General features: G+C 45.2%; 8 protein-coding genes across 8 annotated transcripts; 2 read left to right on the top strand and 6 right to left on the bottom strand.

Moving 5' to 3' along the window:
- Positions 1-610: 610 nt before the first annotated feature.
- Positions 611-2,596, top strand: PCOAH_00031090 (Uncharacterized protein; the record flags this gene model as incomplete). Its single annotated transcript, XM_020059909.1, has 1 exon — positions 611-2,596. The coding sequence occupies one exon, from the start codon at positions 611-613 to the stop codon at positions 2,594-2,596; it is 1,986 nt and encodes a 661-aa protein (XP_019915257.1).
- Positions 2,597-3,665: 1,069 nt separating this feature from the next.
- On the top strand, positions 3,666-7,026 carry PCOAH_00031080 (Uncharacterized protein; the record flags this gene model as incomplete). The annotated part of the gene is made up of 3 exons (XM_020059908.1): positions 3,666-6,075; positions 6,188-6,445; positions 6,944-7,026. The coding sequence occupies 3 exons, from the start codon at positions 3,666-3,668 to the stop codon at positions 7,024-7,026; spliced, it is 2,751 nt and encodes a 916-aa protein (XP_019915263.1).
- A 368-nt stretch (positions 7,027-7,394) lies between these two features.
- PCOAH_00031070 (Rhomboid-like protein) lies at positions 7,395-9,224 on the bottom strand (the record flags this gene model as incomplete). The annotated part of the gene is made up of 1 exon (XM_020059907.1): positions 7,395-9,224. The coding sequence occupies one exon, from the start codon at positions 9,222-9,224 to the stop codon at positions 7,395-7,397; it is 1,830 nt and encodes a 609-aa protein (XP_019915272.1).
- Positions 9,225-10,644: 1,420 nt separating this feature from the next.
- Positions 10,645-11,210, bottom strand: PCOAH_00031060 (Uncharacterized protein; the record flags this gene model as incomplete). The annotated part of the gene is made up of 3 exons (XM_020059906.1): positions 10,645-10,742; positions 10,874-10,980; positions 11,107-11,210. The coding sequence occupies 3 exons, from the start codon at positions 11,208-11,210 to the stop codon at positions 10,645-10,647; spliced, it is 309 nt and encodes a 102-aa protein (XP_019915431.1).
- A 1,000-nt stretch (positions 11,211-12,210) lies between these two features.
- PCOAH_00031050 (50S ribosomal protein L4e) lies at positions 12,211-13,446 on the bottom strand (the record flags this gene model as incomplete). The annotated part of the gene is made up of 1 exon (XM_020059905.1): positions 12,211-13,446. The coding sequence occupies one exon, from the start codon at positions 13,444-13,446 to the stop codon at positions 12,211-12,213; it is 1,236 nt and encodes a 411-aa protein (XP_019915399.1).
- Positions 13,447-15,390: 1,944 nt separating this feature from the next.
- PCOAH_00031040 (Uncharacterized protein) lies at positions 15,391-21,325 on the bottom strand (the record flags this gene model as incomplete). The annotated part of the gene is made up of 2 exons (XM_020059904.1): positions 15,391-17,213; positions 18,811-21,325. The coding sequence occupies 2 exons, from the start codon at positions 21,323-21,325 to the stop codon at positions 15,391-15,393; spliced, it is 4,338 nt and encodes a 1,445-aa protein (XP_019915233.1).
- A 1,227-nt stretch (positions 21,326-22,552) lies between these two features.
- On the bottom strand, positions 22,553-23,002 carry PCOAH_00031030 (Uncharacterized protein; the record flags this gene model as incomplete). Its single annotated transcript, XM_020059903.1, has 1 exon — positions 22,553-23,002. The coding sequence occupies one exon, from the start codon at positions 23,000-23,002 to the stop codon at positions 22,553-22,555; it is 450 nt and encodes a 149-aa protein (XP_019915392.1).
- A 912-nt stretch (positions 23,003-23,914) lies between these two features.
- Positions 23,915-25,807, bottom strand: PCOAH_00031020 (Subtilisin-like protease; the record flags this gene model as incomplete). Its single annotated transcript, XM_020059902.1, has 1 exon — positions 23,915-25,807. One exon carries the CDS (start codon positions 25,805-25,807, stop codon positions 23,915-23,917), a length of 1,893 nt encoding a protein of 630 aa, XP_019915220.1.
- Positions 25,808-27,243: the final 1,436 nt, after the last annotated feature.

The raw sequence follows: 27,243 nt of genomic DNA, 5'->3' as shown, positions 1-27,243 counted from the left end.
GAGCGCTCTGTCGGGATGGTGCCCTCCGCCAAATGATGGCCCTTTCGCCCTGCTTCCCGATTGGACATTCGTACTCTCGCGAGCTGCATGTTACGGAGGTTACCTCCTCGGGGGGTAGACACTGAAGGGTGGGCCACGAACGGGGAAATAACACACTCGAGGGGCACTCTCCAAAGGCGGACTACACATGTCGTTTTTCCTTCCATTCGCCCCCGTTCCCCATTTTTGGCGTTCTTTTTTGCTTCCCTCCCCGATGTGCACGTTTGAACCTCTTCGCAATTGCGCTCTCTTAAAATTTTCCCGACTACCACAACATTTTTTTTTTTTTTTTCTCAGGCGTACATCTCGCAGATTACGTAAGCGGTTGCCGGTGCCTCGTTTTTAAAGAGAAGAAATTTTTTTTCAGCAACTCCACCGATCGGTTAGAGAACAAATATCATGTGTGTTACGGCACATGACCAAAATGAAGCAGCAGGGGCGAAAATATCATTCTAGTGCAGTTTAAGCGGAAAAAAAAGAAAATAAAAAATATTTTTCTTTAAAAACGAAGCGGTGGCACGAATTCATATATCTGCCCACTTGCGCCCTTTTTTCCACCCTCTCCAACGAAATGAATCACAATGAAGGGAGGTGTAATTTTGTAGCACACGGGGGGAAGGAAACTGCACCTGATCAATGGGGGGTGGATGAAAGAAGGGGTAAGATCCCCCAGGGAAATCCACCTTTCAGGAATGACAACCGGAATGGGCTTCAGCGCTCCTACGAGGGGGGCGAACTGTTTAATCTGAAGCGAGGAGTGCAAAGAGACAGCCCTAGAAAGGCCACACAGGAGGGATGTGCAATGTTTCCAAAGGGAGAACACGCCAATGGGGGGAGGAAACAAAAAAACGGGTGGACAGGACAAAACAAAAGTGGGCAAACAAAAAGGAGAAGTAATAACAATGAGGAAGAGAAGAAGCTTCCCAGCGGAGAGCACACACCAGATGAAGGGAAAAAGGAAAAGTATGTCACCTACTGTGAGGGTGGATATTTACGGGGATTACTGAAGAACGCTTTGGTGAAGCCCAGTTTGAAGGCCTTCCTGGGGACGAGGGTCATTTCTTTTCTTAACGAAAAGGAAAGGCATAACTGTTCTATGACCTGCAAGCTCCTCTTTTTCGAAACCTACTCCCTGGGGAATTTAAAAAATATTTACAAGAGAAAATTCATTCGAAGTGAAAAGAGAAGCATGATCTGGAAGATGATCCTGCTGGGGGAAAACACGTACTTGAGTGAGGACCTGTTTGGTGAGCTGACCCGAAGGAGGAGCACCTACGAGCCGATCATCGAGAAGGACGTGCCGAGGACCTTTCCACATAGGTTCTTTTCTACAGACAGGACTACAGATGCAACAGCCTCTGGACACATTGCAACAGATGCAACAACCTCCGATCACGTTTTGACAGATGGTCCGCCCCCCCAGGAAGAACTCTTCGATGTGCTAAAGATATGCTCCCTGTATTTCCAAAACGTGGGCTACTGTCAAGGAATGAATTACGTAGCCGCAATTCTCTTCCTCGTCCTTAAAGACAAGTTATACACCGCTAGATGCTTCATCGCTTTGTTAAAAATTTTCAACCTAAAAGGATTGTATATTTTTAAGTTTCCCCAGCTGAAGAAAATTATGTACCAGCTGAAGGTTCTCATAAAGGGCTACTTGCCCAAGTTATCCTCCTACTTTCGAAGGAAAAAAATAAAAATAAATTTTTTTTGTATAAATTGGTTCATGACTCTGTTTTCCCAAGACTTAACCTTCGAACAGACAGTAAAATTATGGGACAGTTTTTTTCTTTTCGGATTGAAAATTTTAATAAAACTGAGCTTAATTTTTTTGTCCCACTTTGAGAAAAAAATTCTGTCCCTGTCGTATGAAGAGGCTTTAACCTTCCTGAAATCGATGACCAGGTTTCCCTTCACGGAGTACCTCTTCGAAGAGAAGAATTTCTTCCCCTACTTACGAAGGTTTAAAGTGACCAACCGGACTTTGAGGCAAATTATTTTTCTCCGGAAAAATGGTATTAACTTTGAGGTTCATGTGAGGAAGGTTAACCACCGTGGGCTTCAAACGGATAGGTGCTCCGTTGTGATTTGCGAAAATGCCAACAGGGGAGACAAAATGGCACACGTAACGGGAGGGACATCCACCATGCATAATGGGGATAACCTCATGCACAGGTTCATGGGAATTTTCCGCGGGGTGGTGGACAACAGAACTGCTGACCCCTTCAGCAAAGCAATAAATCAGAGGAGAAGACGCCCTCCCTTGCGGGCCGCCAACCAAGCCAACTGTACCAACTTCTTCCTCGACCCCACCTGCTCCAATGAAGTCACCCCGGAGAATCAGTGCCTCTCGTTGAACTTTAATAGTGGCCTCTTCTGTGGCGTCAAGGAGCAGAGTAGGTACCTTCGGGGGGACAGCACCATAGGCGAGGGAAGCACCCGGGAAGAAGAGGCCACCGCAGAGGATGAATACAGTGCACGCCCCGGCGGCAACGCCTGCGTCGAAATGAACACCTACTACGACTTGAACCTTACGAAGTCCTTCCGGCAGAGATAGGGTCTTTCCCAGATGGTACTTTAGAGGGGGAGCTCCAAACAGGACGCCTTCACGTACCCCCCGGGAGGAGCTGCCCAGGAATGGCCTACTCCCCTTTGGGAGGTTCCTGCACTGATTGGAAAATTTGCCAGGGGGAATTCACCATTTATTCCGCAGCCATATCTCGTCGCTTGAGGTGGCCGACGAAGCATCAGCTGTGTTGTTTTCCGTTACCCATATGTGCACGCACTGCTTCATCGTGCGTATGTTTTTTTTTTTTTTTTTGTTGTTGTTGTTCGTTCGCCAGGAAGATGCTTCTTCCTACATGACGACTTTGTTTTGCGTACAAGACCATCCGTGCTGGTCTTCACGCAACGTTCTTCTTACATGACGAATTTTTTTTTTTTTTTTTTTTTAAATATCCACCATGTGTGAAACCTGTACTAATTTGTTGGCCCCACGTGGGAGGATTCTGCATCCTTCCCCCCGGTCCTCCTTTCTTTTCCCTTTTTAAAACAAATTTCTCTTTTTTTTCCGTCGCAGAGTAGAGTACGTATTTGTAATTCATTACGCTGCGCATCGAGGGGGGAGGGTCACATAGGCGAAGGTCCCCTTTATCAGTGTTGGTACTTTTTCCATGTTGCGCCGAGTTGATATTTTTTTTTTTTTTTTTGAATACCCGAATTGGTTACTGCTCTACTGCAGCAACGTACTTTTTGGAACCTTGCCGTTTCATATTTTTTTTTTTTTTTTTTTGAATACCCGAATTGGTTACTGCTCTATTGCAGCAACGTACTTTTTGGAACCTTGCCGTTTCATATTATTATTTTTTTATTTTTTTTTTCCCTCCGAATGAATGAGCATGCAGTGGTATGTTCTCGCGAAAAGTAAATAGGAAGTAGGTGAAGCCCCTAACATTGGCAAACACCTCCTGAATCGCCTACGACGGGGAGTAAACGCCCCCCAGGCGTAGGTTTATACTGCCCAGTTCTGCACCACCGCTGGATGCAGCACATGGGTTTCTTCTTCCCAACTGAATGACCCCCCCTACATACACTCGCCCGTTCAAAACAATCGGCTTAGCAGAAACATGTCTAGTCGACTGTTGAAGAAATTTCTAAAGGAGAAGACCCGTGATGAGATAAAAACACTTGGAGAGTTGGTGGAGGAGGAGGAGGCGGTGACGGTTAGGCCAAAGAAGAAGAGCGTCTTTGCGTATCTGGACGACTCGGAGGGGAGTGACGGTAGCACGCCTAGTCAACCTGATGGGGAGGCCGAAAAGGGGAAAGGAAAAGTAGCGCAAAGTGGCGCAAAAGAAAAGCAATCACAAAATGGCCCAAAAGAAAAGCAATCACAAAATGGCATAAAAGAGAAGCAATCGCCAAATGGTGGTAATGGAGCCCCACCCCCGCGTAGTTCGAAGAAGAAGAAAAAGAAAAAGAAAAACCTGGACGAAGAAATCGACGACATACTACACACAATAAATGCGGAAACGAAGCAAAAAACGGAGGGACACCCAAATGGGAAAGACTCCGATGAGGAGGCACAGGAGGGAGGGGATGATCCATCCCAAATGAACCTCCCCGAATTGTCAGCATGCACACACGAAAAATATGACTACTGCTTGAAGCTAGAAAAAGGAAACTTCGACGTGAATATAGAATTGAAAAGAATCTTTGGAAAGGATTTTGTAAAGGAAAAAAAATTCATCCAAAAGAGTAAAATAAAATATATAAAAAATTGGCTGATACAAGATTACAGCACGAAGATTGTCCATCCACCAATGTCCATGAAAAAATATGGGAATGAGTTCAAACTGGAAAAGTACAAACTTTACCTCGAAGCAGAGAACCTCTTCTATGTTCTGCTAGATACGCACGACATAGAAGCAATGCACAATTTGCTAAAAAAGTTCCCTTTCCATGTGGACACGTTATTAGTCCTCTCAGAATATTATAACGAGTCCAACAATTTTGAGGTGGCCAATAAATTCACTAAATTGTCTCTTCTCCTTTTACAACACGTCTTTCATATAGACTTCCATCCGAATAACCTGAACAAGCAAAGACAAATTTTTGTGAACCCTTACCTGTATGACAACAAAGCGTTGTTTAAAGCGCTTTATATGCACATGATGTCTTTAGAAAATGAAGCCTGTACGATTACCGCCCTTGAAGTTGCAAAACTGTTGTGTAAAATTGACCTCCAATTTGATCTGTGCAGTATCCTCCTTCGAATCGACAGCTTAATTTTAAAATGCAACCTCTTTGATTTCCTCATTTATTTCTCCTTCAATTTTGTCATACAAAATGTGCAGTGCGTCGTTCCTCCTGCGAGGCTCAGCCAGATCATAGCCACCTCCTTCCCCTCAGCACAGGACAACCCCTTCCATGACGAGATGAAGTTTCCAGAAATTCATCCCCCCAAGTGGGACCAAGACCTTTGGAAGAGGCAATCGGCTCAATATTATATTGACCAGGAGGGGAACGTACACACCGGTATAGCACCGGAACCAGGGGCAACAACGACAGCAGCAGTACAAGCAGCACCTGCAGAGGGGGCCGAACCGTCAGGTCATGCCAACCAACTGATCAATAGATACACTGAGGAAGAATGTGCATCTCCCACTACGGAGCAACGAACAGACGAATTGAAAAAAATGAATAACGAAAAAAGGGAACCCCCAAATGATACATATTCGAATGATGAACCCCTTTATCGGTTGAAGAGCGAAGACGGATCAGAGTTGTCCGTGGGACCTGAGCAGCACTCCGTCGGTCAGCCGGATGAGAAGGATGAACAAGACAAGGATGACCCCCAGGAAGGGGCCTGCAAAGGCGACGAACGCATCGAAGACGAACGGGTCGAAAATACCCTGCAGAGCAAACTCCTCTTCGACAATTTCGAAATAAGGTTGCACTTCATCCTGCCCAACTTCGCCTTCTCCCTTCCGCTAAGCATGTACCTGAAAAATAACAACTTTGTTGACCACCAGGAGATTCGCTTGATCAGCGTGAACGACCTGGTGAGCGCCTTCACATATGAGGAATGTCGATTTCTAAGTCCCCACTGCGCCATCCGTTTTGACTGCCACGGGGATAGCAAAGCAGGTAGACATGACCAAAGTGGTCATGCTCAGCCTGATCAGAGCCCCCACCAACCGAAGAAGGAACAACCCTCCCTGTCCTTTTCGGCACACGTAACCCTCCTAAGAGCACTCCTCTGCTTCCCCAACTTCCTCCAAACGTTTCTTAATTACAACAATTTTAAAACGACTAAAGTGGTGAAGAAGACCATTTATGAGACGTCCTTTCAGGATATCCTGGCCAGCCCTCCATTTTCCTCCCCTAGTCTATTTCGCCTAGGAGAGAATGAAACGGTGCAGAAGATAATTTCCTGCTACTTAGAAAAGAACAACATATATTACAAGTCGGAAAAAATCATCACGTGGTTCCACGTGTGCAGTGCGTTCCTGCATGATATGTACAGGGATCCCTCAGGTAGGTCCCTCCTCCACGTAGTGATATATGCGTTGCGGCGCCCCTTCATCATATGCTTTTACCCCTACCCTTCTTCATATCTGCCCCCTTTTTTCGTGACGCCCCTTCGTAGCCGCCCAAGCGCTGGATAAAGCACGAGCACAGTGGCACAGCAAGATCCCCCTCCTGGACATAAACAAATACAAGGACGTCCGGGTCGGAGAATTCAAGTCAAGCAATTACCTACTACCAGATTTTATGATGGAAAAAAATAGAACTTACTCTCCCCATATACCCACAACACCCTCCAATTATTACGTCTCCCTAAATAGCAATTTAATCATAGCCTTTTTCCAAAGTCTACTCCCCTGGTATCAAGTGGATTACTATGGTTATCTAAACGATTGAAATGCGGACAGGCCGCCGCAGCGGCGTTCCACCACACCTGGTGTGTCATCATCGCTGCATTGTTGCATTGTTGCATTGTTGCATTGCCGCATTGTCACATTGTCTCATCGTCACATTGTCCTTGTGTGCAAACATTTTTGCAAGTCCCATCGTGGAGACCCCTCCGTGGGTAACTCTTATGCATCGCCCCAATATGGGTGGCACCCCCGTTGCGGATCTTTTTACGCTTTTTTTTTTTTTTTCTCCTTTTGCCAAAATGTGAAAAGAAAAAAAAAAAATTTTAAATATAAAATAATTTTTGTGTTACCTCATCGTTGGCCTGCTTTTGCATATTTCGACTCATCGGGGGGAACCCTTCTTTTTTCCGTAACGGGGGGGGACCTCTGGCACGGACACTAATGCTACCGTCGATAGTGCTACCCCTAATTAGCTGCCTTCTCCGCCATATCGATTTATTAACCCCACTCCCCCCCAAATGCAGGCACGCATTCAAGGCCTGTCTACTTCTCCACGCTTATACAAAACGTCGTGAACGAAACGAAGCGTCTCTTTAATTTCCAGTAGGTGTTTTATCATCGCTGGCAGGTGCGGTGCGCGGATGCACCTACGAACGCACGCACACATTAACAGGGAACATATGATCAGAAAACACATTATCATCTTACACATTAACGGGCAACACATTAACATGACACAGATTAATCAAACAAATCAAACAGGCATGCAACGGACTTGTGTGCACACACGGGGCTTAAAAATAATTCGCGCCAGGAGCAGAACCGGCGCCACCATGCCGCACAACCGATCAACCGATCAACCGCACGTGGAGAAAACATTTAGGAGATGGTGAAGAGGGCCCCTTCACGCGTTGCGTCTTTTCATCTCCCCATCCGATCGGCTTGGCTACATCACCACGTCCTCGCTGCAGGCGTTTATTTGCCGCAGTAGTACTTGGTGGCGTCCTCGTTGGTGAAGCACCAGTAAAAGTTGCCGACGCTGATATAGGGGAACTTTTCCTTGGTGACCTCGCAGCAGAAGCAGGTATGAACTCCAGTGAATTTGATTTGGCCCATGGGGGTGTAGGACTTGTAGGCGGTCTCATTCAGTAGGTAGATGAAGAGGACGATCCACATGATGATCAGAGCAGAGGCGGCAGTAATCCGGACAATCCATTCTCGCATTTTCATTCTACATGGGGGTCTTCCTTCATCATTGATTCGTTTCTTCATGAGAGCCATCATAACATGGAAAGCGTCTTCCTTGTGTACCTTGTTAGCGATCTGTTTCTTTCGGTAATTTTCTCCTCGTATTTTCTTTTCCTTCGCTTTGGCGTTAATTAACTCCTTCGTCTCATTGGACAGGAACCATGAAAAGGGAGGCGAAGTCAACATACGTTCCCCTAAGGTGCACTTATCTGCTGCGGAAACAGTCGTTATAGTAGCAAAGCCGTAGAGTATACCCCCCAGACAACCACCCATGTGAGCGTAATTATCTGTATACCCAAACATACCAATGAAAATGCCAAATATTATTACGACAACCATGAAGATTAGCACAGAGCATGGCCTCGGAATGGTCTTCCAGTACTCTATGTGGTAGGTGAAAAGCGCTCCTATCAGACCATACAACGAACCGGACGATCCGATGGTGACACCACAGGGATCACAAACAGCAGACAATAAATTCCCTGTAACACCGGATATAAAAAAAAGAAGCAAAGTTCGAAGGAATCCCCAATCGGGTTCTATCATCCAAAGGATTTGTATCTGACATATCACATTAAAAATTATGTGCATGAACCCACCGTGCAAATAGACAGACCAAAAGAGACGATAAATCTCCCCATAGTTTCTAATATAATTTGTGTTCAACCCCCCTAACTGATTATATACACGTGTATTTACACTGTCCCAACTGGAATCTCCTCTTCCATCTGCATTATGTTCTACTTTATTTGTGGGCCAACCTTTATCGGATGCTTTCGTTCCAATGAAATGCCTATCCGATGCGTTCTCCTCTAAATTGTATTCACACGCTCCATAACCTAGGAATACATAAAAAGGTTCCCTCTTCTTTATTACACTTTCTGTGTATATAGGGTAGAGTACCTTCGAAATACACCTTCCATTAAATGTGTTGTAGTTGAATATCATCTCTGCGAAGAAGACCCAAAATAGGATGGCCGTCGAGGATATACAAACGATTAACCGTCCTACCAGTGGGTTGTTATTAAGTCTTGGATCCTTCACCTTTACTTTGGCGTTTTTCTTTTTTCTCCTGTACTTTCCTAGAATGGGGGATGCAAAGGGGTTCAGCGGGGCTCTCCTCTCCACGGCTCCAGATGGCAGCGTGTGCAGAGGTTCATCCTTGGTCACTAAAATTTTGATGTCACTGGGGCCACTCTGATCGGTGGCCTCCCCTTTTGCACCCATGGTATCCCCCCCTGATCGAGTGCCTCCGCCCCGTGCAACACTCATGCTAAGGTCGCTCTCCTCATCACTGTCTTCGTTGTTCCCACTGGGTGTATCGTCTTTCTCGGAGGAGTCTGCATTTTTGCCTAACTTCTCGCTCGACAGGAAGGGCCCTTTGTTCACTTTGTAATTACCCAGGATGTTTTTCTTCGGCACCGCTTTTTTGAATTCCCCTTTTTTGGGGGTGTCTTCGCCCAACTTCGTAGGAGAGTCCCCCACGTGGCGCACCGCCTTGCTCTTGCTTTTGCTCTTCTCTCCATGATTTCCGTTGGTCGCTTTTTCTGTCCCCATGGGTTCGCGCGGAGGGTAGCGGCGTAGGTGGGGACGGTGGACAAAAGGTAAAACCCGCTAGACGGACAACAAAATGGAAGCCGCCAAAGGTGGGCACAAAAAAAAAAAAAAAAACGAACAACTAGGCGCAGACAAACGGGTCAAAATTTTGACACACAATGGGCCAAAATTTTTGACACACAAATGGGTAGACAATTTGACGGACAAACGGACATCAAAATAGTTAGGGTGACAAAGGTGGGCTCAAAAAAGAAAAAAGAAACAGTCTTAATTTTTACCACTTCACGCCATTCGCGGATCGATGCTTGCACAAGCAATCGGTCTGATGCCGAGTGGGAGGGGTAAGTATCCTCCGGAAAATTCCCCCGCAAATTATTCTGTAAAATCAGTCTGCTTTGTAAGCCACATGAAATGCAAAAAGTTAACGTGGACATATGAATAGGGTAATCAAAATTGAAAAAATAAAAAATATGAACAAAAAAAAATATGAACAAAAATAAGTATGAACAAAAATAAGTATGAACAAAAAAAGTATGAACAAAAATAAGTATGAACAAGAAAAAAAAAAAAAAAAAAAAAAAGCTATATCTTAAAACAAATATACACATGAGAACATTTACTACCAATACGCCGTATGCGCGTAGGCATGTGCGCGAAGTTCTTTGTTTGTTCGTCAAGCAGTAGGTACGCGTTGACTGGGGGGAAGTAAAGTGCGGCCTGAAAAATGTGTGTATAAAAGTGGATTGGACGGCCAAGCGGACGAACAAAGGGCTGAGTAACACTTGCGACCAAATCAAACCAACCCCACCAAGGATACAAATACGTAAGGTGGAGTGAAGGGGAGTGTGCGTGGGACAGGCGAAGCGTCATGTGGCCACCCGTTCATGTAAACGTGTGTAATTTTTCCAAATTTCACGAAGTACACAAAAATGAGGTGATATGCATGCTAAGTTGCAAAGTGGAAGAATAATTTGAAATGACGCATACGGAAATGTGCACATTTCCTGGGGGGGAGGGCGAAGATATTTTCCACTCAATCAAATGTGCACTCCAGGAGGATGGAGAAGATTAACAGGGAAGAAGGTAAGCATCGCATTGTCCAGCACAAGAACGTACAAAAAAAAAAAAAAAAAAAAAAAAAAAAGGAAGAAAAGGAAGAGGAAGAAATTGAGGGTCTAATCGCTCATCGTTAAAGTGAATGGGAAATTATTTCTTCACCCCCCTTTTTGTTCATTCCTTTATGAGGAAAAGACTGTTGCGGGGGGTTACTTACACGCCAATAGAGCGGGTTGACAAATAAATATGCCTTCTGTTATGTCCCTCCAGGTGAATATACGTTATGGTGCATGCGAGGGGGAAGCCAACCTTTGGAGTCCCCCGTGATGGGAACTCTCCCCCCCGCGTTTAGCCATGCTTCGTGCTACTCTGAGAACTTCCGGTCCAGGAAAACCATCCGGTCGTACAACAGCTGGCTGTACCTGTACAGCCCCAGGTTGAGGGTGTGCGTGTCTTTATTTCCTAAAGTGGGAGAATGGGTGTGTACGAAACGGTTTCGTTCGACAGTACGGAAAAAAAAAAGAGTAGACTAACATAATCATACACACACGCCGTATGCACGTAAATATGATGCCATCATGAGGGTAATTTACTTGGCCATAGGATGACCTTCTCGTCTTTTCCATCCGCGGGGTGGAAGGCGAACTCCACGTTGAAATTGTTGTACTTGAGCATGGGCAGAAAGAAGGTTCGGAAGTCGCTACGAGGGGGGGTGTATTTAACAGGTGGAGGAAGTTCCTTGGGCATTTAATTGGCGTGACAACTGCACTGCTAAACTGCTGAACCGCCCGTGGGGTCCTGCCAACACGCAAGGGAACCGACTTACCTGACGACCCGGTTGGACGCGCTCGCATAGAATTCCACCTTCCCAATCGACTTGAACTCAACTTTGGAACAGAGCAGGATTTTGTTAATGCGGTTGACACTCATTTGTTTGAAGTGGGTATGCTGCTCGAGGGAGGGCGGGGCGTGCATGCACACCTCAATCCATGTGAACCTGTACGTTTCGGCTGATACACATGGGGTGTGTCACAGGGTTGGAATAGTTACTCTAGCCCAAACAAGTTGTAAAAAAAAAAAAAGGGGAGGCCTCCTCACTAATGCAGCTGATACGTGGGCAGATTCAGTCCATGTAGGTTCCTATCAATTCGCTTGCAAAAAAGAGGAGAAAAAAAAAAAAAAAAAAAAAAAAAATTTTCAAACGATTCAACTGAACGTTAACTGCGCTAAAAATGGAGGTCGCTTTTTTCTCATAGCTCAAGTGCAATTTTTTGCGCTACATGCCCACGTACCAATACGGCTGTACCGGTCAAGGTTGACACGGTCCATTCAATATTCGTAACAACAGCGCCTATTCGCCGTTACGTCCGTGATTGCCTCCATAGCAACTCTGCTGACACACATAATGCTGTGTTATCCCCCCTTTTCCATGTTCCTCACGGTGTGTAGGAACCAGAAAGTGCCACGTCGAAAAGGTTCAATCCCCATTACAACGCAGTTATAATTTTAAGCAATAAAAATTCAAGCATTCCTGTTATTAATGTCTTTAAAGTTGCACGTGGCACGTGCCATGTAGGGGGAGAGAGGTGGTGAAAGAATAACTCGGCGCAGAAAATAGGGCGCACACGAGAAAAAGCAACATGGAGCGATAAAAAAAAAAAAAAAGGGGCGCATGAATAATCCACACATATATACAGCATATACATACATATATATTTACCAACTAGGAATAAAAAAAGAAAAAAATATGCATCGATATGGTCGCATTCGGACGGGGGGAGCGGGGGCAGCGTTGCCAGTCGGGGCGTCCCCTCCTAATGGGGAGCATTTCCTTCTCCTTCATCTTTCCTCATTTATATTTTCTCTTCCATCATTCCTCTTTCCCTCCTGTTATGCACACCCCGAACAGTGCGTACCCGGTAATAGGCACTTATTCATCCCCTGCCGTGGGGAGGAGCGCCTTGTCGGCGTCTTTCTTCGATTTGGCTTTCTTCTCCTCCTTCTTCTTCTTGCGTTTCAGCGAATTGGCAATGCTGGTGTAGTAGGCGTGGTTAACCTTTTGCAGCTCCTTCTTCTCTATTTTCTTCTTAACCCTGAGTTCCTTCTTGTTGTTCTTCTTGGCTTCGATGCTCTTCTTCATTTTCATGATAGCAAGGGATCTGAGCAGCTTATACGCCGGGTTCAGTCTACATCTGACGGCAAAGTTCGTGAGGGAGTTCTTATTCTGTAGTCTCTTCTTGCAGGGTCTCTTCTTCGCCAGCAGGGTTGCCTGTACCTGTTCGCTGCTAATAATTCGGTAGATATCTGAGTTAGCCATAATAGACTTTGGTAGGATGTAATTTTTTTTCGTAACATTCTTTTTGTAGATCCTTCCATACATTACGTCCAACTGTTTGAATGCGCTTTCACTCCAAATGCATAGTCTGCCAATGGATCCACCGGGGGCCAACTTTAGCAAGTTCAACTTGGTAACCTTACACAAATCAACTCCAGGGATATTTCTAAAGGCTTTTTTCACGCCAGAATCTTTGTTGTATATAATGAGAGGGCCGTTCCTCATTCGGTATTTCCTATTTCTCATTTTTCCTTTTCCAGCTCTAATCTTTTTGGACTTAATTAGTCTGTTCACTTCATCTTTCAGTCCTAAAGTTATTAGAAATTTCAGCGCATCTTTCGTCTTGCTAATGGATTCCATGTCATCGCTAACTACCAGTGGTACTTCCTTAATGTTGGAGATTCTATGTCCTCTCGCTAGGACCAACGATGTAACACCACTAGCTGCAATGGATGAACAAACCGCGTAACGCTTCTCCTTCAGGTTTACTTTCCTTCCCCACCTTCTCCATATCTTCGTTGGGTTAAACATCCCTCCACCTCTACACATATTTCCAAAGGCTCCTTGTCCTGCTCTGTGGGTTCCTCCTCCTGGTACCCTGGGAATTCTTGCCACTGCTCTTCCTGTTCCCCATGATTCAGCAGATGTTTCATACCCTGCCTCCAACTTTACTGCGTATGGGTGTCTTCTGTTCTTCGATACGTTCTTAAAAACTTCCTGCACGAGGTCACTCCTTATGGGTGTTTGAAACACCACAGGAATTTCCACCTCTCCAACCACCTGCTTGCTGCTCGTGCTATACACGTTCGCCACGGGTCTCACGGTCGCCATTGGGTGCTGCAAGGGGGGGCATCAATCCGTTAATCAGTTAATCAGTGAACATACAACGAACAGGTGAAGTACCCGCTTCACTGTACGAAGAGTTGACGCCAACAAGCGGGCCAACTGAAATATGCATATCTCTACAGGGGCTTAACACTGTACGTAGCCAACCATGCGTAATTGCGCAAGGAAATTTTTTCAAGGATTGTTTGGCAGGCCACGGCGTATTTTCCCTCCTCGCCGCGCAGGCCAAAAATCACGCCAACCACAGAAATCACCGCGATCATATCAATCACAGCGATCAGAGCATCCACTGCTCACCTTACCTCGCAAACTTCGAAGGGGCTTCCCTTTGGAACAGAAAAAGAAGGGGGGGGAGTAACGCGATGCACGCTCCTGTGAATCTTTTTATATTTGCGTTCGAAGCAAAATTCAGCTTTCGCGAAAAAATGTATGTCAGTCGTTCACTGCCCAAGGGAGTAACGCGCGAAAAGGATCCTTTTGTTGTTTTCAGTGTTGTCGAAGGGAATAAAAAAAAAATATATACATATAAATATATATATATAATAATTTAGCTGTTTTGCAGCGTTTACAAAAAGAAGCGTTCTTTTCCTCTTCTTTTTCTTCTGTTTTTTTTTTTTTTTTTTTTTTTCCTTGTGTATGCAGTTTTTTTATGCCTTCAAATAAGGGGCGTGCGATGGGGAATACAAAAAAAGGTACGCGTAAAGAGCAGGTGTTACTGCTACATATGTTGTTCAGCGCGTGCATTGCGTTTAACACGTGCGCGCAACATTTACGATTGCCCTCTACGTATGCCGGAAGAGCACTCACTAAAATTAGCCATTCGTTTATGCATTAATTCGTTTGTTCATTATTCCTTCTGCGTACTTGTCCCCACTGAGCCGTTTTCCTTTTCCTTTTCCTTTTCCTTATTTTTATTTTATTTTATTTTTTTTTTTGCAGAGTTGAATATGCGTGAACGACGGTATTTCAGAAAGAGAGGCATCAAGCGGGGGCGGGGGGGACACGCACAAGACCTTTAACCACCCTTTTTATTGCACCCATTTGTTAACCTGTAGAAGTTGACACCAGGCGTGTATATGGCTTATTTTACTCTCCACGTATTGGTCGCTTATCCATTTTTTTTTTTTTTTTAGTTCTTTAAGGGGATGGCTTGCGCTACTTTGGGGGCATTTTTTTTTTTTTTTTTTTCTGTTTAGCATAGCTTTCAAGCACCCCGTTGGGAAACGGGTAAATCTCCACCGCGGCAGTGCAAATTGGCGGTAGGGAACAATGAATGGAAATATGCATTTGTATAACGTGGCAAACCGTTTTATGGATCACCTTATGAGATATGCGTTTTTCCTCCCTGGGGTATTATATATGTGTCAACGGTTTTTTTTTTTCTTTTTGAGGGCGCTATACCACATGAAGCACTTTTCCTATATCCCCACTTTTCCCCAAAATGGCGGAAAAATGCCGCAAGAATGCCACGAATAGGGGGCGCAAAAAAGTGCGCAATTTTCCTACACGTGTAGGAGCACTAAAACGGGTTAAACAAAAAATGTAGTAAAAGCATCAGTAGGTTTTTTTTTTTTTTTTCTCTATTTCGTGGCAAGCATTTTACATATTGCGGGGAGTTCACCCCCTCCCCCTGAGGTGACGTTTGTCACCTGTTTTGCCACTCGGAAAGGAAAGAATTTTTGACACGAAAAACTTGGCAGATAAGTATACGTGGCTACCTGTGGAGCGGCCAACGAGGAACTCCCTTCAGCTCATTCCGAACGAGCGTAGGAGGAGTCCTTCCCGCCGCGCTGCCCCAAGAAGGGTTATAAACCCACACGGAAAAGTGAGCCAGACAAAAACAAAAAAGTCAACACAAAAACAAAGACGAAAAAAAGAAAAAAAAAAGTAAGCCAAATGGATGCCCGAGTGGGCACCGTAGGTAGGACTTCACTCCTTGGCTGTTTTAACCCCCCCTCCCGAAAGAGCAATAGTTGCGCTAACCAAGTGGTGCACGTCGAGGAAGCCCCCCCACTTCACCTTACTCCGAAGGGACTCCGTTTCCACAATGGACTCCCGCAACAGGCGAATCACCTCCTCGAAACTCAAACGAGCATTAATCGAAAGCACCAGGGCAGCCAAACCAGTAACCACAGCAGCGGAAAACGACGAACCGCTGCTTATGGCATACCTATTCCTTGGGAAGGTAGAAATTATGTTATCTCCTGGGGCAGCCAAGTGGACATACTTGGCACTATAGCAAGAATCAGGAGATAAAGTCATTTCCCCATTTTCCTGCTGAATCATATTCGAAACGGTGATGAGGTTACGTAGCTTCTTAGAATAAGCCGTAGGGTACACTTTCTTCACATCTAAATTACACTCTGGAAACGCGTTCTTCGATTCGGCTGTGGGGCAACAGTTGCCGGATGATGAAACGACGAGGATGCTTTTCTCCTCCAGCGTCTTCAACGCTTCAAATAGGGATAGGTAATTCTTTGTGCTGGCAAAACTTGCGTTAATAATTCTTGCCTCTTTCGATGCACAAAAATTAAAGCACTTTAAAATATCGCTAACGAATCCGGCGTTCTTACTGTTCAGCGCCTTGCATATGGTTAGTTTAGCTCTCCTAGAAATTCCTTTGATCCCGTGGTTTTCTCGTTCCGAATTCCCTGCAATGATCCCCGCTATGAACGTCCCGTGCCCGTGGTTGTCCATTCCGCCTGGGTGGTCACCACGGTCACTCCGATCAGCTTCGTCTACTGCACTTCCTTCCACGGTGCTAGCATCCCCGCTGTTGCCATCCCCACCACTGTCGTCCCCCTCGACGTTCTGATCCCCTCCAACATCCCGCCCATGCAGCACATGAACAACGTTGCCCCGCAAATCCCGGTGGTTGTAATCAACCCCCGTATCCACGATGCACACGTTTACGTCATTCTGTTCGTGAGGCTCAGACAACTCCGTCCCTTCCTTCATCTTCGTTTGGTCATACCCCTTAATGATGTTCGTCCCCTTGCAATCACTTTTAAGTCTGCTCAAAAAGTTTTTAAACGCCATCTGATTGTTCAGCTGAAAGGTGCCACGGTGGTTGCGTAAGTTCTCTCCATTCCTAACGGGGGCGTGGTCAACAATCGCTCCGATTGGGATAAGGCCACCCGTGCTTTTCGTGCAGCCCCCCTCCTCGACGGGATGTATCTCAAAGTCCTGCTCGACCAGCATGTGCCCACTGGTCAACACCCGCAGGCAATTCTTTAGCACTTTCTCGTTGATATTTGAAAAGACCTCATAGAGGTAAAGGTCTATGTGGCTCAGCTTCTTCACTTTCCCACAGGACCCCAATACATTCACCATGTTCTGTTGCATCAGAGCGGACTGCGCTCCGTTTTCCTGTGGTTTAAATTTTATTATCATTTTTTTTTTCCTCACTTTGGATAGTACTTCGTCCAAGTGGTGTTGATCCTCCGGGGGAAGGTGATCCCCTTGTGGGAGGGAATAGGCAGAGGGAGGAGGCGGCCAGGAAGAATCGACCCCCCTTTGAAATTCCCCCCCCGTGAGCACTTCAGGAGACACCCCACGTAAAACCCTCCCCTGGAAGTAAATTAGACTGTCTCCTCCCCCCTCTCCACAGTCACCACCATCAGTTCGATGTTTTCTCCTCGTCGTTACATCATGCAGGTGGTGTCTTCTGTATTGAATAGGCACATTCTCTACCATCCCGAAGATGAGAAAACAAACGAAGGCGTAGTGGTACTTTCTAATGGTCATTTTTCCTTCACGGGTGGGGGGGGTGCAGTTCAATAAGAGGGAGAGCATTTCGGTTTTCTTCCCTTGTGCACGTGTCCAAGTGGGTATAAACACATTCTGGTTTAGCTGAACCGGTTGGACGTAAATGAAAAGGGGGGGAAACGATTCAGTTCCCAACAGATCATACTACTGCCTCTAATCAACTAGGCAGTTATAACCACCCAGACTGCTGCGATAACCCCTGAAACAAACATCGGCCAGGACTACGGCAGTGTAACCATCGTTCAGCACATTCTACTGTTTGATCTTTTTTAACATTCGTGTAATGGGTGAAAAAAAAAAAAAAAAAATTCCTCTCCTTACCATTTCATGAAAAAATAAACTAAAAAATAAACACAAAATGTGAAGGGGGAAAAAAAAAAAAAATTGCCGGGAAGCATGATCTGTTACACACTGCGTTTTAGAGACCAACTAGGGATTTGCTTCCTCCCCAGGGATGCGGAAAATAAGGGCGCAATCGGAAATACAGGAGAGCACAACTCCACTTACACACCTGAAATGACAAACGTCCGAGGAATACACCCCTTAGCACCGCCCGATGTGTGCACACGCTGGGCAGCAGCACCACCACCCATGACGCATGACCAATGATGATCCAACCCTCAGATTTCTTCAACCCACTTACATAACAACAGAATGAAATTGGCAAATCTCCAAGCGTCCAATTTTCCCACCATGCATGTGCACACCTATTTTAGATTTCCCAAAAGATGCGCAAGGTGTATGTAAACCCAACCGAAAGGGGAACCCAACCAGGGGGTCATCATTCTTACACCTTAGAAGCAAGATTTCCCCTACGTAGAACTACCCACTAAAAAATATATATATATTTATATATACATATATATATTTTTTCCCTGGCTTACTCCCATTTTAGCTCCTCATAAAGGGAAAAGCGTTCTTCTCCTTGCAGTTGAGTGGGATACTTTTTTTTGTTGTTGCCCTGCATGTGTTAGGTGCACCTTCCTCTTTATGTCCCCATGTTATCTTAACGTGAGATAGACATAGGTTCATATTTACCGTTAAAACGCCCATAGTCGCATAGTCGCATAGTCGCAATGTGTGCGGGAAAGAGCCAAACGAAGGCACAACGTGGCGTATCGCTTTTCCGCTCTCTTTGCTCACCCCATAGGGTAACCACAAATGAGGGACACCCATTTCGCATTTGCAAAAGAGTATGTATAATTAAATTGGCACAAAAAAAAAATGAAAAAAATTAAGAAAAAAAAAAAAAAAAAAGGGGACAAAGTGGAGCGACTTAACGAGTGGGCTAATGACCGCACAGGTGGGAAAGGGTTCATAGACCACCACTGCGTAGTAAACCACTGTGCAGCACACCGGTACGCAAGTGAACACACAAAGACGAATGGTCCGCATGGCATGCACCCACCCGCTGAACCTCGGCTCACATCCCATTCTGCACCACCGCAAGGGTATCCCCCTTCTGCAGGGGAAACCCCTTCTGGTGGGTGACGTGTGGTGTGCTTTACCTCCTTCGCATAACTACGCGTGGCATCTTTGGCGCAGAGGTCGGCACCGCTTTTCCACGCTCCGGAATGTTACCATAATTACCACTTCTCCGAGACCTCATAGCATTATAATTTCTGCTCTTTCTAGTTTGTTCATTTCTTCGCACCAGAGCTGCTTCCCTCTTTGTTAACCTCCTCGTAGTTCTTCCTCTTGTTGGGGTCCTTCTCCTCTGCCTTGGCGTTGCCCGTCGGGATCTTCTTCGCCTTCTGCCCCGTTCATCTAGTGCTCGCCTCTTCCTAGCATGCTTCTCCCCCCAATTGGTGTCATCCTCGGGAGAAAAAGCATACCCCTCACTTTCATCTCTCCATGGGGATGTCTCCCCGCTTCGATCCCACCTCGACAAGGATGGTGTTGACAACCCCCAGTCAGCGCGTAATAACTCCCTTTCTGGAATACCCTCCGGTGAATTCCCATACATCTTACCCGCATCGTATGCAGGGTCATCTACGTATTTAGTTCCTTTCCTCTGAGTCAGCCAATCAGCTTGGCCGTGGTGACGCTCATCACTGTCTTCCTCATTCATTGCGTGTGTACCCAGTTCATCCCACCTTTCTGGGAAACCACTTTCGCCCTCAGATCTACGGTTCAGAGGAAGAGAGGTACCTTCACCAGATCCATACACTTGCACCCGTTCGTTGCTACGATGTGCAGGTAGTACACTTCCCCAATCACTGGTGTGATTTTCCAAAAAGGAGAAACCCAAAGGGAGACTCGACACCCCCTCTTCCACTGGCACTGGCACTCCTCCCGTGTCTTCATAAAACGATTTGTTTTCCTCATCAGGCAGATAGACATCCTCCTCATCATTGTACATACTACTGTAGGTGGTGTCACTGGGGGGGTCTTCACTTAGAGTGGCCACCTCATCGGAAAAATCTTCCTTCTTTTGGGAAATAACATCCATATCGTAGTGTTCCACGTCGTAGTAGCCCAGGTCGTTTCCCTCCTCATCCTCCTCCGGGTCTAACCCGCTCATCGCTTCACCTCCTAGTTGCCTTTCCATCTGTTCCATTTCACCACTGCGTTGTGGGAATATGAGTTGGTCTTCCAAACGGCTAGTCACTTCTTCCCCCTCGTCCGACGCAACGTTTAAACGTGGGGTCACCTCCCCCGTGATAGATTCACCAAAGCTGGGCCGTTCCTCATCAGTGGGAGGTCTCTCAGCCCAATCCCAAAGGTTTCCTGTCAACCCACCTTTGGATAGATCCCCCCTGAAGCTGCTACTTGTTACTTCTTCCCCCAGATCCACGTCCATCTTTCGTAGGAACCTTTTTAACAGTTCATTCCTCTCCTTTAACGTCGCCTCAATCACTTTAAACAGGTCGATATAGCCACCCCACTTGGAGAGCCCCTTCAGTTCACTCCTCTTCACCATGGATCTTTTCAAAATGTGCCTCATTCTGCTGACAGATAACTTAGGGTTGACGTTAAGAATCATCACTAGGGTGCTTACAAAATCGGCCGATGCGTACCCTAGTCCGTCTTCCACCATCGAGGAGGGGCTCCTCCCAAATGGAAAGGTCTTGCCATATGAGAAGCTAAACAGAGTTGTATTTTCCCTCTTGTGTAATTGTTCCCCCGTTGGATTGGCGTTACCCGAGATGGGGGCCAGCCCCCCCTGGGGAGAGTTCCTCAGGGCACCCACGGAAAAGACGTTTTCAAAAGTGTCTGCGAAGGAGGAGGGGTACATTTTCTGCGTGGAAGACTCCCCCCCTTCACCATTGTACACCTGAAGAGATGGTGACACCACAACAATTTGGGCCCGTTCCAATTCATGCATGACTTCCACCAACTTTTCGCTCTCCCCCTGCACATTATACCCCACGTGGATCACTTTGGCCCCCCTCTCTTTGCAATGTTCCAAACATTTTATGAGGGGCACCAAATGCGAGTTCGTCCTCTCCCTATCTTCAAACGCTTTGCACACAATAAGTTCGACGTCCCTTTTGTACGTTTCCCTCTTTATCAATAAATCCCTCCTAATTACAGTGTTGGCTATAAACGTCCCGTGCATGTCTACGTCATCCACATCGCTGGATTGGCAGCTGGCATAATTTTCCTGGTTACACCTTTCCGTGTTTATTCCATCGTACTGGGTGTCTTCCCCTTCGTTGTGTTCCCCCCTGTATATTCTCACAAATTGTCCTACTACCTCATCCTGCTGATCAACTCCTGTGTCAATTAGGCAAACGCGTGTCTTCCCAACGGATAGGTTTCTCTGTACCATGTAGACAAGGTGCTGTTTAAACCTTCTGTACTTCTCATACTTTAAACACCACCTTGTGTCATGTGATGTAATTCCTACGAGGGCTTTCATCGACCTGTAGAATTTTTTAAAAAAATTAGAACTTCCATCTGTGTCGTCACAATTAGGGATGCGGTAATTTCCCTCCGGAGTGGTGGACCCCCCTTTCCTGATCTTCCTATCGTGACTGTCTTTCAGTTTCACCTGAACGAAACTGGGAGTGCTCAAATTCGTCTTACTATAATTGTGTAATACATTTGGTATGCTGCCAACTTGACCCTCCTGAAGGACTCTCCCATTCATAGTTCGCTGAAGAAGCTCACTTCCCCTTCTGTACCAGTGGACTGTCCCATCTCCACTAAACAGTAACAATGCAATGATGTGAAAAAAAATTGTAGCAACCCCTACATGTCGGTGTCTTTCCTTTGAAAGCATCATTATACCGACTATAACGTGGGGTTACTATTATTATTTTATTATTTTTTTTTTTTAAATGGTACCAATCAGAACGAGTGAAAGTCTGTATGCCAATGCAGTACACGCCAGGAGAAAAAAAAAATAAAAGGACAGTCCTGTCTGTCCTACCTTTTTTCGATCTACTTTTCGATAACTTTTTGTTAACATGGCGAAATAAGTAAATTGAAAGTTGAAGTGTTGTCTTTTCATTTTTTCAAAATTAAAACCGTTTTTAATATTACGCTGTTAAGAGTATGTCTGCTGTCAAGCTTTGCAACACCGCAGGAGTAGCGAAAATGTCGTTTCTTTCCCCATTCTGCTTGCTTCATTTTGGCTACTCAGCTAGCCATTTTTTTTTTTTTTTTTCCACTTTTTTATGAACAGATAAAAAAAAAAAAAAAAAAAAAGCAGCTAATTATCTAGCTAACTAACTCCATAGTAACAACACCGAACAGATTAACACATGAACAGTTTCCCTTATCCAGGGGGCGAACTCATTTAGGAGTTACATCCCCGAGAAAACAAATAAATATGTTCGACCGCTTAATTACATGCTTGAACGATTGCACTGTTTTTAGGAGGGTCTATTTTAGACAGTGTGTGGGTAATGGGGGGGAGAAACTCCCAACATGTGGATAATTTCCAAATGGGGAATACACATTCACATGAGCACTTGGCGCTGCCCCTGGAGGGTTACTCCTTGACTTGTTCACACAAAACTGACTATCCCTGCGCGTAAATTGGCAGGCCTCGGAGGTACCTACGCCCCATTCGATGGTGTCCCAATTTCCTTTTTACTTATTATTGCTCTCTTTGCGCATATAACTAAAACGGCAAAAAAAAAAAAAAAAAAAAAAAAAACACATGCATGTGTAGATACATATTTACGCATGCTTACACATATCAAACGTGACAACTGCGGCGAAGGAGCGGAACTCCCGAGTTACCAGTTTCACTGGAGAGTCCCTCTCGGACAGTGTTGTTCATGTGATTTGCAATTTGGAACCCATGGTTGCTAACTGAGTGGTAACGAACCAGGGATTGTTACTCCTCCCATATATGCACTCCCCATTGTCAACCATCCTGAGGAGAGGCCCCCTGGTCGAACTCTACACACACGTCGTTATTTATAAGGACACGGAAAAAGCTTCGCAAAAAATCCATGTTCACATTCTCCTTTATGGTAAAGATAACCATCCGAAGGTTCTTCAAATAAATGTAGTCCCCACAGGCCTTGACAATTTTGCTCAATTTCTTATCTTCCAAAAGATTTAGGAAGAGCTCATTTATGTTGTATATCTTTGACGTCATGAGTAGACTATTGGAAGGTAGTTGCTCGAAGCTCATTTCGTTTTTTATTATTTTTAGTAACACTTGGTTGTTGCACCCGCTGTTGTTTTGTTCCACTTCCCATTGTGTCTGTTCCGGGGTAATGGAATGCGCTGGGGTTAGGTTGTACCCGGGGGAAGTCATGGAGAGCAGGGATGCCAATAATGTAAGTGCGTTGCAACGGCGGGTGTTCATGCTAATGGGTGGATAGGAGGGGTCTACTGGCCGTCTGTGGTTGATGCAAGTGGGAACTTATGCGAGTGCTACATTTGTTTAGTTAGCGCGTCTGATTGGGTGATAGATTGGATGCTTGACTGCCTCTTTACTGTTTTATTTTTCGCCTTTCCTGATCCCTCCAAAACGTTTGCTCGTGCAGCAGAACTACCGCAGTGGGCCGAGTTTCGCGTGCGTGGGGTGTTAGCATGTCCGGTAGGTCGGAAAAAAAGTGTGCAGCGGAAATGTACGCGGCATTTGTACAGAGCGATTGTGCAGAGTCAAATTTGCAGAGTCGTTTCTGCGTGGATGCATGCGCACACACACACAGACGTTGTTGCGCAAATCCCGGCACGGTGAGAGGCCACTGGACAATTGAACTTTCCCTGCGTCTATGGAGTGCTTGTTCCTCATCAATTTTAAAAATGCACACGAGAAGGAATTTTCCCACCCATTGATGACGTGTTTGCAAATTGTGTTCCCTTAAAAAAAAAAAAAAAAAAAAAAACGGCGCTGTGCACACATGTACCACTTTTTCTTATACGGAAATGCGCCCCGCCGCGAGGGGCGGACGAAGCGAAAGGACGTCCTTTCGACGTTGACAACAAAGTTTGGAAACGCTTACACGCAGGTACTCCCAAACAGCAAGTTGCGCTACAATCGGTTAACAAAGTTTAACAGTTTTTACCTGAACATGTTCAGGCGAAAGGTAAAAAGGGTGGTAACAAAAGTGTTGGAAAAAAAAAGGTAGAAAAAAAATTTCGGGATGATAAACATAGGAAAAAAAATTCAGGCATAAACGTAAGAACGAATCAGTGTTAAAGACGGAATAGGCATCACAAATGAGGTGCGAAAAGGCATATCCGTTCCTTAACCGTTCGTTTGCTTCCCTCCTCATCGAGCGCGCTGCTTCCACCTGAACCAGGACTGCGACTTGATGTAAGGCGCCTCCTTGGAGTCGATGGCCAGATGGACGGCGCGCAGGATGTCTACGTAGCCCCCCCAGGAAACCTTATCCTTTAGAGAGGGTAACTTCACAATGGCGTTTTTCAGTATCTCTACAATTTGTACGTATGTCAAATTAGGGTTAATGGATCTAATAATGGAAGCGATTGCAGCAACGTGGGGAGATGCCATAGAAGTGCCATTGAGTTTTCGATAGCTATTGAAGGGCGTCGTAGAATATATGTTTGTTCCAGGGGCAGCTAGCTGGCAATAAATGTTACTGTAGAAGGAGTTCACAGATAAGGAGTAACTCTCATCCAGGTTTTTCATCAAATTCGCCACAGCAATTACGTTATTGTGGGTTCTGGACAGAATAGGAGGGTATCTAAAATTTACGGAGAGGTCACATTTGGTGATATCTGGCTTGTTCAGTTTAGCATGTGAACAGTTGCTTGCTGAGACGATAAAAAGGATCCCCAAGGTTCGTAAATAATCCACAGATGCGTTGAAAATACCACTGTACTCATCAAAAGAGAAGCTACCATTAATCATATGTGCCTTTCTACTAATACAATAATCTATACATTTAAACATGTCACCTAATCGACCTAACTTGTGCTGATCTAGAGCCTTACATATGATCAGCTTGGAGTGTCCATCTACCCCTACGATGCCGATGCCGTTATTCCCAATAGCGGAAATGATTCCAGACACATGGGTTCCATGATAATTGTCATCCATGGGATCACCACTGTTATTTACAAAGTTGGCTCCATACACATCATCCACTACACCATTGTTATCATCGTCTACTCCCTTTCGTCCATATAGCTCCTTCAAATTTACATCTATGTTGTTCCTTAGGTCAGGATGGTTGTAGTCGATCCCGCTGTCTATTACACAGATCTTTGTAACACTCACTCGGTTGTTGTTTATTAGATCCTGTGTTTCATCTAGCCTGGCAAGGTCTAGTCCCCACTGCAGGTTTCTATATTCGTCGTTGAATTTGTATCCCTTGGTTTTTCTCTTCCCTATGGGGTAGGTCCCTCCGTGTATGGACGGTTCGGATAAGAACCCATCATCATCATTATCACTGCCACCATCTGCATCACCTGCGTGTCTGGATTGCTCTCCCTTTTCTTGCACCTCCAACATGTTACTGTGAAGTTTGCCCAAATTTATGCGATCCTCCCCACGCCTAACTGCATCTTTTATAGATGCAACGCTGATGTCGTCTGCCCCCACCAACTTGTCCGATTCTATGAGGGCCCCCTTCCTCTCCAGCATGTTAATATATTCTGCCAACTCCTCATCCGTCATGTCTCCATTCAGGTCTATTATTATCGACTTTAAGTTTTTTAAATTAGACAACTTCCCTTTGCTCTGGATGAAGCTCACCACCTCTTCCTGAAGGAGCGACTCCTCGAAGAAGGACGGACTCGTGGCATGGTTCTCACTCACTATTAGTCGTAACGCCTTTTTATTTTTTATGGATGGCTCCTTCTTTTCTGCTGTTACTTGTGGGTTCTTATTACGTAAGTGACTTGGTTGTTTCTCAGGATCCTCCTCCTGCCCTTGGAGCTTCTGCAGCTCTTCCTTCGGGGCGTCCCTATCCGGGTTGTATGCATTCACATCTGCCTCTACATCCGAAACGCCCATGTTACTGTTCTCCAAAATGGTTTCTACCTTCTGTAGGAACCGTAACTCACTTATAATCTTACCTACATCGTCGTTCTCCTTCTTCCCCTCATTTGCCAGAATGTCACTGGCGAAGGTTCGCTGGATTAGCAGCTGGACTACCCAAGGGTAGAGCACTAGTGCTACTCTTCGAGGCAGGATCATTGCGTTGTTGTGAAAGGGTTACCACGAGGAAAAATGCTTCACAAACTGTTTGTCCCAAATGAGGCGCCGATCAGATACGTTTGTCGGACGGACGGTTGATCGGTTAGACGGATGGATGGCTCCTCCCTTCGGGGTAAAGATTTCCAATTCGCGTTTCGCCTTTCTAAGCAAGCTTATATGACGGTTAGGAAAAGAAATGCATAAAAAGAGGGGGACATAAAAAGAAAAAAAAAAAAAAGTCGATTTGCGGTGAAGTGCCGCGCAGATGTATGTACACATGGAAGAGCGTACCCGTCTATGTGTGTGTGTGTGTGCGTGCAGACAAACAAGGGATTCCCTGACGCGATATATGTAGACCAGGTGGTGCCTCACCCAAATGGGGAAAACAAACAATCAAACGTAACAAGCAAACGTAACAATCAATCGTAACTAGCAACGCGGAGGTTCTATCTCCTGACCAGTTGCCTTTCATTAAACAGATAAAAAAAATTTACTAAAAATGACAGTCCTATTAAAAATTAAGTTATAAGATATATCAAGGGGAAAAGCCAAAGCCGCGAAAAGCGTCTAAGTGGCGTTTCTTCTGTTCATTTTTGTAGAGCTGGTGTTCACATGCAAGTAACGACAGTGGTCATCGTGGTTACAAAAGGAGAAGTCAATGTAATAGAAAAGAAGGAAATTTATTTATTAATTTTTTTTTTTATTTGTTTTTTTTTTATTTTTTTTTTTCACACAAAATTCACAACTCTTCTTCACGAATCTGCGAATCGTTAAAACAATTTCGTGGAAGAAAATTGGAACGTTCAGACGGACGGACCCTTCTCATTTAATTACACACGTTATGAACCCCGAGCACACTGCATCTACCTGTTTCTTTTCCTTTAATGTCCAGAAGTGCTTAATTACAAAGGAGTGCATTTCCCCCCTGTGCGTAAATGTCTAGACGCGCGAAATTACCATGTGCAAAAAAAAAAAAAAAAAAAAAAAAAAAAAAAAAAAAAACAGTTGCTAAAACACTCTCATGGGCATTCCCCGTAGGGCACTGACACCCTAGTGTCGACGTTTCGCGTTTGACTCAACGGGGCGAGACTGTCCTGCGAAAGCGGTTCTGCGATTTTCCTTTCTCGAGAACTCCTTGCCCCGCGTCGACCCTTTTTTTTTTTTCCTTTTTCTCTAAGATCGACTCTCTCCTTCTGCACACCGCAGTGTGGACGCTGGTGTGCATTTTCTAATTGGCGGTAATTTTTCGCTTTTTCTTCTTTTTCCATTTTTTTACTTAAAGGAAGGGGGCCACGGTGAGGGTATGGGTCAGGGAGAGTCAATTCCCTCCATTTTTGTCCCTCTTCCAACTTCGTTTTTTTTTTTTTTTTTTTCTGCTGCGGTTAAAATTTTCCGATTTTTTTTTTTTTTTTTACTGCTTCGTTGTGTGTAGGCCG

This window comes from Plasmodium coatneyi, chromosome 10 (genome assembly GCF_001680005.1).
Source record: "Plasmodium coatneyi strain Hackeri chromosome 10, complete sequence".
Classification (NCBI taxonomy): domain Eukaryota; phylum Apicomplexa; class Aconoidasida; order Haemosporida; family Plasmodiidae; genus Plasmodium; species Plasmodium coatneyi.
This window is presented reverse-complemented; position numbering and strand designations above follow the sequence as displayed.